This window comes from Oncorhynchus kisutch, linkage group LG25, assembly GCF_002021735.2.
Source record: "Oncorhynchus kisutch isolate 150728-3 linkage group LG25, Okis_V2, whole genome shotgun sequence".
In the NCBI taxonomy this organism is placed as follows: domain Eukaryota; kingdom Metazoa; phylum Chordata; class Actinopteri; order Salmoniformes; family Salmonidae; genus Oncorhynchus; species Oncorhynchus kisutch.
Window position 1 is genome coordinate 18,240,824 of NC_034198.2, and position 13,760 is coordinate 18,254,583.

The following is a 13,760-nucleotide window of genomic DNA, read 5'->3' on the forward strand; positions in this document are numbered from 1 at the left end:
TGTGATAACACAGTAGTCTGGAACAGCTGGTGCACTCATGCATGGTTCAGTGTTGCTAGCATCGAAGCGAGCTTGGAAGGCATTTAGCTCATCTGGTAGGCTTTGCAGCTGGCTTTCCCTTTGTAACATGCCAACAACAAACACTGACACTACCAAGTATAACTGAACAAATTATGAAAGACAAGCATTAGAATTTTGAAATTCTGAAAAGTGGAGCGCAGAAAAGGTGTAAAAATTGTTGTATATCAACAATGACAAGCCACCGGGGTCTGACAACTTGGATGGAAAATTACTGAGGATAATAATGGATGATATTGCCACTCCTATTTACCATATCTTCTAAGCCTACAATGAACTGTGTGCCCTAAGGCCTGGAGAGAAGTCATTCCGCTATCCAAGAATAGTAAAGCCACCATTACTGGTTCAAATAGCCGACCAAATCAACCTGTTACCAACCCGTAGTAAACCTTTGGAAAAATTGTGTTTGACCAGATACAATGCTATATTACAGTAAACAAATTGAGACTTTCAGCACGCAGATAGGGGAGGACATTCAACATGAAGGCACTTACACAAATAACTGATGATTGGTTGAGAGAAATTGATAATAAAAAAGATTGTGGGAGCTGTTTTGTTAGACTTCAGTGCAGCTTTTGACATTATCAATCATAGTCTGTTGCTGGAGAAACGTATGTGTTGTGGATAAAGAGTTACCTGTCGAACAGAACACAGAGGGTGTTCTTTAATGGAATCCTGTCTAACATAATCCAGATAGAATCAGGAATTCCCCAGGGCAGCTGTCTAGGCGACTTTTTAAAATCTTTATTAATGACATGCCACTGGCTTTGAGTAAAGCCAGTGTATTTGTATGCAAATGACAACCCTGTACATGTCAGCTACTACAGCGAGTGAAATTATTTCACTTAAAGAGCTAGTCAGTTTCAGAAATGGGTGGCAAGACAAATTGGTCCTAAACATTTCAAAAACTAAAACGTATTTGGGACAATTCATTGGCTAAACCCTAGTTCTCAACTAAATCATGTAAGGAGTAATGTGGAAATGGAGCACGTTGAGGTGACTAAACAGTTTGGAGTAACCCTGGGTTGTAAACTGTCATGGTCAAAATATGTTGATGCAACAGTAGATACAACGGGAAGAAATCTGTCCATAATAAAGAGCTGCTCCGTCTACTTACCAACATCAACAAGGCATAACCTACAGGCCCTAGTTGTGTCACACCTGGACTACTGTCAAGTCATGTGGTCTGGTGCCTCAAAGAGGGACTTTGGGAAAATTGTATTTTTTCTAAAACAGGGCAGCAAGACTGGCCCTTAAAAGTACAGAGAGCTTACATTAATAATATGCATGTCAATCTCTCATGACTCAAAGTAGAGGAGAGATCGACATCATCACTACTTGGTTTTGTAAGAAGTATTGACATGCTGAATGCACCGTTGAAACGAGCAGCACACAGTTCGGACACCCATGCATACCCCACAAGACATGCTATGGCTACATGAAACTATTCCATATCAGGTAACTGAAACAAAAATACACCTTAGGGAACAGCAGGGACTGTGATGGGACACATTCACACACATGGATTTTGTACTGCAGATACATTCAAAGTATTCAGACCCCTCGACTTTTTCCACATTGTTACATTACAGCCATATTCTAAAATTGATTAAATAGTTCCATAACTGTTTTAATATTTTCCTAAATGTATTATAAATAAACTGAAATATCACATTTACATAAGTATTCAGATCTTTTCCTCAGTACTTTGTTGAAGCACCGAGTCTTCTAGGGTATGATGCTACAAGCTTAGCACAACTGTATTTGGGGAGTTTCTCCCATTCTTCTCAGCAGATCCTTTCGAGCTCGGTCAGGTTGGATGGGGAGAGTAGCTGCACAGCTAGTTTCAGGTCTCTCCAGAGATATTCGATCGGGTTTAAGTCCAGGCTCTGGCTGGGCCACTCAAAGATATTCAGAGACTTGTCCCGAAGCCACGACTGCATTGTCTCAGCTGTGTGCTTAGGGTTGTTGTCCTGTTGGGAGGTGAACCTTCTCCCCAGTCTGAGGTCATGAGCACGCCGGAGCAGATTTTCATCAAGTATCTCTTTGTACTTTGCTTAGTTCCATCTTTCTCTTAATCCTGACTAGTCTCCCAGTCCCTGCAGCTGAAAACATCCCCACAGCATGATGCTGCCACCACAAAGCTTCACCGTAGGGATGGTTCCAGGTTTCCTCCAGATGTGACGCTTGGCATTCAGGACAAAGAGTTCAATCTTGGTTTCATCAGACCAGAGAATCTTGTTTCTCATGGTCTGAGAGTCTTTGGGTGCGTTTTGCCAAACTCCAAGTGGGCTGTCATGTGCCTTTTGATGAGGAGTGGCTTCTTTCCGGCCACTCTACCACAAAGGCCTAATTGGTGGAGTGCTGCAGAGATGGTTGTCCTTCTGGAAAGTTCTCCCATCTCCACAGAGGAGCTCCGGAGCTCTGTCAGTGACCTCCCTGACCAAGTCCTTCTCCCTCGATTGCTCAGTTTGGACAGGCGGCCAGCTCTAGGAAGAGTCTTGGTCGTTCCAAACTTCTTCCATTTACGGATGATGGCGGCCACTGTGTTCTTGGGGACCTTCAATGCTGCAGAAATGTTTTGGTACTTTCCCCCCATATCTGTGCCACAACCAAATATGTGCCTTGACAAAATCCTGAGCTCAAGTTCGAGTCTCATAGCAAAGGGGGTGAATACTTATGTAAATAAGGCATTTCTTTATATATACATTTGCAAACATTTCTAAAAAACTGTTTTCACTTTGTCATTATGGGGTATTGTGTGTAGATTTAGAGGGGGAAAATAATTGTATCCATTATAGAATAATGCTGTAATGTAACTAAATGTGGGACAAAAGGGAAAGGGTCTGAATACTTTCCAAATGCATTGTACGTGGTAGTTGTTGTGAAAAGTGTTATGAAATGTAATATTTTTTATTGTATCTAACTGCCAGAATGTTGCTGGACGCCAGGAAGAGTAGCTGTTGCCTTGGCTTACAGTTTGGTACCTTCAACGCATCAATACTTCACACAAAGAAGTACAATCAATCAATAGTGATGCAGTCAATCTCTTCCCAACTTTGACCCAGGAGAGACTGACACTTTTCCTCCGTCTACATTTAAGTGTGATACGTGCTGCTTTGTTCTGGACCAACTGCAATGTATTGTCATAAGTTATTCATAAAAACATTTCATTTAAAATGTCCTTAATTGCCTTACTGTTGGCAACCGGTTTATAAAAGCAATAAGGCACCTCGGGGGTTTGTGGCATAAGGCCTATACCACGGCTAAGGGCAGTATCCAGGCACTCCGTGGTGTGCACAAGAACAACCCTATTTTGGTCATATACCACACCCCCCTGGGCCTTGATGGTTAAGTACACCATTCCTGGAAGCTGAAAATATCCCAGTTCTTCCATAGCCTGCATACTCAGACATATAAACATTGAGCATGTTTGGGATGCTCTGGATTGACAGAGTGGTCCAGTTCCCGCCAATATCCAACAACTTTGCACAGCCATTGAAGAGTAGTGGGACAACGTTCCCCAGGCCACAATCAACAGCCTGATCAACTCTACGTGAAGGAAATGTGTCATGCTGCATGAGGCAAATGTTTGTCACACCAGATACTGATTCTGATTCACACCCCTACTACTGTTTTTTTTAAGGTATATGTGACCAACAGATACATATCAGTATTCTCAGTCATGTGAAATCAATCGATTAGGGACTAATACATTTATTTAAATTGACCGATTTCCTTATGAACTCAGTAAAATCTTTGAAATTGTTGCATGTTGCATTTATATTTTTGTTCAGTGTAGTATGGTCTACAGCGTATCATAAGGTATTCTAACTCAGGTGAGCAGAACCTCGAGACCACCTTAATATTAGAGATCGCACACCACCTATTAACAGAGATTCCCTCGTCCTTGTTCAGCCACTCAGTTCTTCAGATCACGTAGCTAGCTCGTCCAGTTTATTCTCCAGTGATTGCACATGTCAAGAGAACAGAGGGTAGAGGCGTTTTATCCACTCGTCGACGTAGTCTTGTCAGCAAGTTTCAATATTGCATGCGCCAGGTGATGGACAAATTAACAGTGAGAGCCATGCACAAAAACAGACGCTTTGAAAACTCTGTTTAACAATAACCTGTCAATATTTTGCCCAAAATTTCCAAACGGCATAAGGACAAACATAGCGGACAACCGGTACATTCAATTTAGTTGTATAGATAAGTATACCTTCAAATTAGCATTTATTGAACATTCTGACTTGTAAACCTGCCACCATAGAATTAGGAATTCAAATACTAGAATGGACATTAACCCAATAATGGTCAGCCATGTTGGTCAGGGAGTTTGTCAACAATGCCTAAAATGAACACCCGCCAAATGAGCATAGATTTTGGAATTGCCGTGTAAGATGCCATGTTGGTGGGTGGTCAGGGTTCCACAGTACAAGCATTTCACTTGCATTTGCGAATAAAAATATTTAGAAGTCATGTACACATTTATGGCAAAATAAATTCTGCACTAGTTTGTGTTACTGTATTTTTGTTTCATAGCTTATTAAAACATTTTTTTATTTTTTTTAAATATATAAGTTGAAGTCGGAAGTTGACATAGCCAAATACATTTAAACTCAGTTTTTCACAATTCCTGACATTTAATCCTAGTAAAAATTCCCAGTTTTAGGTCAGTTATTTTATTTTAAGAATATAAAATGTCAGAAAAATTGTAGAAAGAATGATTTATTTCAGATTTAATTTCCTTCATCACATTCCCAGTGGGTCAGAAGTTTACGTACACTCCATTAGTATTTGGTAGCATTGCCTTTAAATTGTTTAACCTCTCTAGGGTAGAGGGCTGCATTCGGAATTTTGGATGAAAAGCATGGCCAAATTAAACAGCCTATGCATATAACTGGTAGATTTGGATAGAAAACACTCTAAAGTTTCCAAAACTGTTAAAATAGTGTCTGAGTATAACAGAACTATAAGCTAATTGCTGCTACGACGGTCTCTCAGCTCTGTTCTCGCTGGAGTAAAGTAACCAATGAGCTACAGACAACTATAACAACTTTATTACTATGTGGATATTTTTCCCACATCAATTTATACGCCATTGATTTACGCAATAATATATATTTTTACAATTATATATTTTCCTAGCTATAATATGATTAATGTATTGTTCAGTTAACAGTGCATACCGAACAGTGCACCCTGTACCGAACAGTTCAAATACGAATACACGTACCGTTTCAACCCTAATATATACACAAACATACACAGTACCAGTCAAAAGTTTGGAAACCTACTCATTCAAGGATTTTTTCTTAATTTTGTACTATTTTATACATTGTAGAATAATAGTAAGGACATCCAAACTATGAAATAACACATATGGAATCATGTAGTAACCCCAAAAAAAAGTGTTAAACAAATAAAAAATATATTTTATACAAGATTCTTCAAAATAGCCACCCTTTGCCTTGACAGCTTTGCACACTCTTGGCATTCTCTCTTCATGGGGTGACCACCTGGAATGCCTTGTTAAAAGTTCATTTCTAGAATGTCTTTCCTTCTTATTAACGCGTCTGAGCGTATCAGTTGTGTTGTAACAAGGTAGGGGTGGTATATAGAAGATACAAAAAACAAATGAGCATGCTTTGTAATGTTTCTCAAACAATAGATCAAATCAAATTTATTTATATAGCCCTTCGTATATCAGCTGATATCTCAAAGTGCTGTACAGAAACCCAGCCTAAAACCCCAAACAGCAAGCAATGCAGGTGTAGAAGCACAGTGGCTAGGAAAAACTCCCTAGAAAGGCCAAAACCTAGGAAGAAACCTAGAGAGGAACCAGGCTATGTGGGGTGGCCAGGTAGATGTATTACTAGTAATAAGTGATGCGGTAAATTGCTCAATTTCATAAATATGTTTGTGACCAGAGTATTTAAACCCCCCCCAAAAAATCACAGATGAGACAAAATGTTCAGCTGCCCCTTTAAGGCCAACAGGTTACCGTAGCTAAAAGGGCACTCGAACCACTGGAGTCGTCAGTCAGTGTGCCGGGCTGTGAGATATGAGAATATGACTAGTAGCCAATGTGTCTTCGCAGAAGAATACACAGATATTGCAAAACAACCTAGCTTGCGAACAAAACAATGTCAATAGCCAAGAAACATGAGGACAAAGGATCACTTTAGTAGACTTGAGTAAATTAGACAACTTTTATATGCGCAGCGCTTCTAAACATTTCTTCACTTGAATCACAGTGCGCACAGCTCCCCAGCCAGGCAGTGTTGATGAGAGAGGTGGGATATATTTAAGCAATAAGGCCCTTAGCCCTGGTATATTGGCCATATATCACAAACCCCCGAGGTTAGAGGTCGACCGATTTCAAGTTTTCAAAACAATCGGTAATCGGCATTTTTGGACCCAGATTATGGCCGATTACATTGCACTCCACGAGGAGACTGCGTGGCGGGCTGACCACCTGTTATGCGAGTGCAGCAAGGAGCCAAGGTAAGTTGCTAGCTAGCATTAAAATCGTATCATAATCACTAGTTAAACTAGTAATATCATCAACCATGTGTAGTTATCTAGCTTGACCTGCGTTGCATATAATCAATGCGGTGCCTGTTAATTTGTCATTGAATCACAGACTACTTCGACAAACAGGTGATGATTTGACAAGTGCATTCGCGAAAAAAAAGCGCTGTCGTTGCATTAATGTAGCTAACCATAAACATCAATGCCTTTCTTAAAATCTATACACAAATATATTTTATTAAACCTGCTGATTTGATTTGATATAGCAGTCTGACTGAGTGGCGGTAGAAAGCAGCAGGCTCGTAAGCATTCATTCAAACAGCACATTCCTGCATTTGCCAGTAGCTCTTCAAGCAAGTTCATGACTTCAAGCCTATCAACTCCCGAGATTAGGCTGGCAATACTATAGTGCCTATAAGAACATCCAATAGTCAAAAGGTATATGAAATACAAATGGTATAGAGAGAAATAGTCCTATAATTCCTATAATAACTACAACCTAAAACTTCTTACCTGGGAATATTGAAGACTCATGTTAAAAGGAACCACCAGCTTTCATATATTCTCATATTCTCATGTTCTGAGCAAGGAACTTAAAGGTTAGCTTTCTTACATGGCACATATTGCACTTTTACTTTCTTCTCCAACACTTTGTTTTTGCATTATTTAAACCAAATTGAACATGTTTCATTATTTATTTGAGACAAAATAGATGTTATGTATTATATTGTATTATATTAAGTTAAAATAAAAGGGTTAATTCAGTATTGATGTAATTGTCATTATTACAAACATTAAAGTAATTAGATAAATGTAAATTAAATTTTAAAAAACACAAAAACTTCAGATTAATCGGTATCGGCTTTTGTTGGTCCTCCAATTATCGGTGTTGAAAAATCATAATCGGTCGACCTCTACCAGAGGTGACTTATTGCTATTATAAACTGGTTACCAATGTAATTAGAGCAGTAAAAATAACTTGTCATACCCGTGGTATACAGTCTGATATACCACGGCTGTCAGCCAATCAGCATTCAGGGCTCTAACCACCTAGATATATACAGTACCAGTCAAAAGTTGACACACCTACTCATTCAAGGGTTTTTCTTAATTTTTTACTATTTTCCCCCCAAAAATATATATATATATATATTTTACCTTTATTTAACTAGGCAAGTCAGTTAAGAACAAATTCTTATTTTCATTGACGGCCTAGGAACAGTGGGTTAACTGCCTGTTCAGGGGCAGAACGACAGATTTGTACCTTGTCAGCTCGGGGATTTGAACTTGCAACCTTTCGGTAACTAGTCCAACACTCTAACCACTAGGCTACCCTGCTGCCCCATAATAGTTAAGACATTAAAACTATGAAATAACACATGGAATCATGTAGTATTCACAAAAGTGTTGAATCAAAAATATATTTTATATTTGAGGCTCTTCAAAGTGCCACCCTTTGCCTTGACAGCCTTGCACACTCTTGGCATTCTCTCAACAAGCTTCACCTGGAATGCTTTTCCAACAGTCTTGAAGGTGTTCCCACAAATACTGAGCACTTGTTGGCTGCTTTTCCTTCACTCTGCGGTCCAACTCATCCCAAACTATCTCAATTGAGATGATGTCAGGTGATTGTGGAGGCCAGGTCATCTGATGCAGCACTCCATCACTGTCCTTCTTGGTCAAATAGCCCTTACACAGCCTGGGGTGTGTTGGGTCATTGTCCTGTTGAAAAACAAATGATAGTCCCACAAAGCGCAAACCAGATGGGATGGTGTATTGCTGCAGAATGCTGTGGTAGCCATGCTGGTTAAGTGTGCCTTGAATTTGAAATAAATCACAGACAGTGTCACCAGCAAAGCACCCCCTCCTCCTCCATGCTTCACGGTGGGAACCACACATGCAGAGATTATCCGTTCACCTACTCTGCGTCTCACAAAGACATGGCAGTTGGAAACAAAAATCTCAAATTTGGACTCACCAGACCAAAGGACAGTTTTCCACTGGTCTAATGTCCATTGCTCATGTTTCTTGGCCCAAGCAAGTCTCTTCTTATTATTTGTGTCTTTTTAGTAGTGGTTTCTTTGCAGCAATTCGACCATGAAGGCCTGATTCACAGTCTCCTCTGAACAGTTGATGTTGAGATTTGGGCAACAATCTGAGGTGCAGTTAACTCTAATGAATGTATCCTCTGCAGCAGAGTTAACTCTGGGTCTTCCTTTCCTGTAGCGGTCCTCATGAGAGCCAGTTTCATCATAGAGATGATGGTTTTTGTGACTGCACTTAAAGAAACTTCTTGAAGTTCTTGAAATTTTCCAAATTGACCTTCATGGTTGGTAAAAAAATCTGAGTGGCTGGTAGATTTCTTAATCCACCTGCCACAGTGGCTGGTGGACCAAAAACTTAGTTTCAAAGCCCTGTTGGTCAACCATGATTTGCCAGTGCTGTGATAAGATTGTCTGGCTAGCCTACACTGTTTTACAGGAATGATTACATAAATTGTTAAAACGTTACTGCCAATATTCCATTCAAACAATGCAGTCAATCCACAGCCATATACTTGCTGAAATCAGTTGATAAGACTTAGACAAGTTGTAAATGCAACAAGTACTGATATTGTATCTCATAATAACACAGATCTCCAAGAAAACTAACATTTCGACATTCATGGTCTGTTTACATTAGTCGTAATTCAGAAAATGTGTATAAAAACCCATATATAATATTTTAGGTTCACATGCCTTACTTGTATATTTCTGCATAAGTAAAATCAGGAGTATGCCTCTACTGTCATTCATTCCAATTAGACTGGTTTGGATTTCTCCCTGACCAATATGACTGCAATTTTACCCAATTCTGGAGCTATTAACGGGTATTAATAGGTTCTCTATGGGTACAGCACGTTTCCGTATTTTGTGATCTAGCAACAAGTGTGCAGTTAGAGTTCAGATCATAGAAACATAATTATATGTATATGATTCAGATACTACCGTAGCCGGTGATGATGGCATCTTGACATGCCCCTCCATCCACGCAAAACTAGCTAACGTTTGCCTTACGTTTTATAAAGTATATTCAGTACAGGCTCACACAACGCCATTTTCTAGATAACGATGACAATTCAGTGTTTGTTTACCGTGCTGGGGACAAAGTTAGTTAGAACAGTAACGTTAAAGTTAACACCTCAATATAGTATTTATCTTTAGCTAGCTAACATTACTGTTACAAGCTAGCCAACAACATTGTTGAACTACACAAAGCGATTTCCGGTTACCCACTTTCGTCTCAGTTACAACAGATTTGGGGCCGAAATTCTAATTTCTATGCAATCAGTATCAGTAGTTAAGCAAAGTATCTACCTGTTTCTTCTACCTCTGGGTCGGAATCTGCCTCTGAATCGTCTCCATAATCCGCCAAAGAGGAGAGAAGTGCACTCTTTTTGCCGCTCGCCATTTCTCCACAGGTCGCACAACAAAGACGTCACTTTCAGCGTCGTTTTTTGAAAAGGGTATGCATATTCGGCTCTCTGGGAAATGTAGTCAGAGATATTATAAAAGACGTAGTTACGAATCCTATTATGAAAATTAATGGCGTAATGTACGACGCTCCGCCAGGTAGTAGAGCTCTTTTTAGTTTCTCGGAAACACTGAGTTAAATAGGATAATTTAGAAATGTGGAGCTAATGTTGTAAACTATGATTGACCACACACTCCAGCACAGTAGGTGGCGGCATGCACTTTAAACGTTTGTTTGCAGACCACCATTATATCATAGAATAATGTTACATACGCCTCTTGGAGTAGGGAACGCAACACCCTGCTACAACTCCTATAATTGGGGCTCATCCGGGATCATTAAACCCACAGGACTCCGCTGCACTGAGCTCTTTGTGATTGAGGTGTGGTGGTAGGTTGTGAGTTTGGGTGACTTGTTTAGTTTACATGTGTTCAGTAGGCTGCTGTATACAAAATGGCTGCCTCAGCCGTCTCCAAGTTTATTGAAGCGCCCTCTGTTGATCGGTTGGTGGGGTTGCCTAGTCTACGCCATTTTACCTGCTGTTGTTGTGCTAGCTGATTAGCTGTTGTCTCACCTACTGTTTTAGCTAGCTTTCCCAATTCAACACCTGTGATTACTGTATGCCTCGCTGTATGTCTCTCTCAAATGTCAATATGCCTTGTATACTGTTGTTCAGGTTAGTTATCATTGTTTTAGTTCACAATGGAGCCCCTAGTTCCACTCTTCATACCCCTGATAACTCCTTTGTCCCACCTCCCACACATGCGGTGACCTCACCCATTACTACCAGCATGTCCAGAGATACAACCTCTCTCATCATCACCCAGTGCCTGGGCTTACCTCCGCTGTACCCGCACCCCACCATACCCCTGTCTGCGCATTATGCCCTGAATATATTCTACCATGCCCAGAAACCTGCTCCTCTTATTCTCTGTCCCCAACGCTCTAGGCGACCAGTTTTGATAGCCTTTAGCCGCACCCTCATACTACTCCTTCTCTGTTCCGCGGGTGATGTGGAGGTAAACCCAGGCCCTGCATGTCCCCAGGCACCCTCATTTGTTGACTTCTGTGTTCGAAAAAGCCTTGGTTTCATGCATGTCAACATCAGAAGCCTCCTCCCTAAGTTTGTCTTACTCACTGCTTTAGCACACTCTGCTAACCCTGATGTCCTTGCTGTGTCTGAATCCTGGCTCAGGAAGGCCACCAAAAATTCAGAGATTTCCATACCCAACTATAACATCTTCCGTCAAGATAGAACTGCCAAAGGGGGAGGAGTTGCAGTTTACTGCAGAGATAGCCTGCAAAGTAATGTCATACTTTCCAGGTCCATACCCAAACAGTTCGAACTACTAATTTTGAAAATTACTCTCTCCAGAAACAAGTCTCTCACGGTTGCCGCCTGCTACCGACCCCCCTCAGCTCCCAGCTGTGCCCTGGACACCATTTGTGAATTGATCGCCCCCCATCTAGCTTCAGAGTTTGTTCTGTTAGGTGACCTAAACTGGGATATGCTTAACACCCCGCCAGTCCTACAATCTAAGCTAGATGCCCTCAATCTCACACAAATCATCAAGGAACCCACCAGGTACAACCCTAACTCTGTAAACAAGGGCACCCTCATAGACGTCATCCTGACCAACTGGCCCTCCAAATACACCTCCGCTGTCTTCAACCAGGATCTCAGCGATCACTGCCTCATTGCCTGTATCCGCTACGGAGCCGCAGTCAAACGACCACCCCTCATCACTGTCAAACGCTCCCTAAAACACTTCTGTGAGCAGGCCTTTCTAATCGACCTGGCCCGGGTATCCTGGAAGGACATTGACCTCATCCCGTCAGTTGAGGATGCCTGGTCATTCTTTAAAAGTAACTTCCTCACCATTTTAGATAAGCATGCTCCGTTCAAAAAAATGCAGAACTAAGAACAGATACAGCCCTTGGTTCACCCCAGACCTGACTGCCCTCGACCAGCACAAAAACATCCTGTGGCGGACTGCAATAGCATCGAATAGTCCCCGTGATATGCAACTGTTCAGGGAAGTCCGGAACCAATACACGCAGTCAGTCAGGAAAGCTAAGGCCAGCTTCTTCAGGCAGAAGTTTGCATCCTGTAGCTCCAACTCCAAAAAGTTCTGGGACACTGTGAAGTCCATGGAGAACAAGAGCACCTCCTCCCAGCTGCCCACTGCACTGAGGCTAGGTAACACGGTCACCACTGATAAATCCATGATTATCGAAAACTTCAATAAGCATTTCTCAACGGCTGGCCATGCCTTCCGCCTGGCTACTTCAACCTCTGCCAACAGCTCCGCCCCCCCCGCAGCTCCTCGCCCAAGCCTCTCCAGGTTCTCCTTTACCCAAATCCAGATAGCAGATGTTCTGAAAGAGCTGCAAAACCTGGACCCGTACAAATCAGCTGGGCTTGACAATCTGGACCCTCTATTTCTGAAACTATCTGCCACCATTGTCGCAACCCCTATTACCAGCCTGTTCAACCTCTCTTTCATCTCGTCTGAGATCCCCAAGGATTGGAAAGCTGCCGCAGTCATCCCCCTCTTCAAAGGGGGAGACACCCTGGACCCAAACTGTTACAGACCTATATCCATCCTGCCCTGCCTATCTAAGGTCTTCGAAAGCCAAGTCAACAAACAGGTCACTGACCATCTCGAATCCCACCGTACCTTCTCCGCTGTGCAATCTGGTTTCCGAGCCGGTCATGGGTGCACCTCAGCCACACTCAAGGTACTAAACGACATCATAACCGCCATCGATAAAAGACAGTACTGTGCAGCCGTCTTCATCGACCTTGCCAAGGCTTTCGACTCTGTCAATCACCATATTCTTATCGGCAGACTCAGTAGCCTCGGTTTTTCGGATGACTGCCTTGCCTGGTTCACCCTCGCTACATATTCGTCGCCAGACCCACTGGCTCCAGGTCATCTACAAGTCTATGCTAGGTAAAGCTCCGCCTTATCTCAGCTCACTGGTCACGATGGCAACACCCATCCGTAGCACGCGCTCCAGCAGGTGTATCTCACTGATCATCCCTAAAGCCAACACCTCATTTGGCCGCCTTTCGTTCCAGTACTCTGCTGCCTCTGACTGGAACGAATTGCAAAAATCGCTGAAGTTGGAGACTTTTATCTCCCTCACCAACTTCAAACATCAGCTATCTGAGCAGCTAACCGATCGCTGCAGCTGTACATAGTCTATTGGTAAATAGCCCACCCTTTTCACCTACCTCATCCCCATACTGTTTTTATTTATTTACTTTTCTGCTCTTCTGCACACCAATATCTCTACCTGTACATGACCATCTGATCATTTATCACTCCAGTGTTAATCTGCAAAATTGTAATTATTTGCCTACCTCCTCATGCCTTTTGCACACATTGTATATAGACCCCCCCTTTGTTTTCTACTGTGTTATTGACTTGTTAATTGTTTACTCCATGTGTAACTCTTTGTTGTATGCTCACACTGCTATGCTTTATCTTGGCCAGGTCGCAGTTGCAAATGAGAACTTGTTCTCAACTAGCCTACCTGGTTAAATAAAGGTGAAATAAAATAAAATAAATATAGGAGACCTTTGCACCATAGCTGACCATTATGGACTCTTTGTCCCTGAGAAA

General features: G+C 41.8%; 1 protein-coding gene across 4 annotated transcripts in view; it reads right to left on the reverse strand.

The window, feature by feature from the left end:
- The window catches only part of sap30bp (SAP30 binding protein), a 43,471-nt gene extending 33,369 nt beyond the window's left edge, over positions 1-10,102 (reverse strand). For all 4 annotated transcript variants that reach the window (XM_020460837.2, XM_020460836.2, XM_020460835.2 and 1 more), the window contains exon 1: positions 9,972-10,102. In XM_020460837.2, the coding sequence (XP_020316426.1) occupies positions 9,972-10,065 (94 nt within the window). In that variant the 5' untranslated portion in view covers positions 10,066-10,102. The remainder of the gene's footprint in view (positions 1-9,971) is intronic.
- Between the last annotated feature and the right edge of the window lie 3,658 nt (positions 10,103-13,760).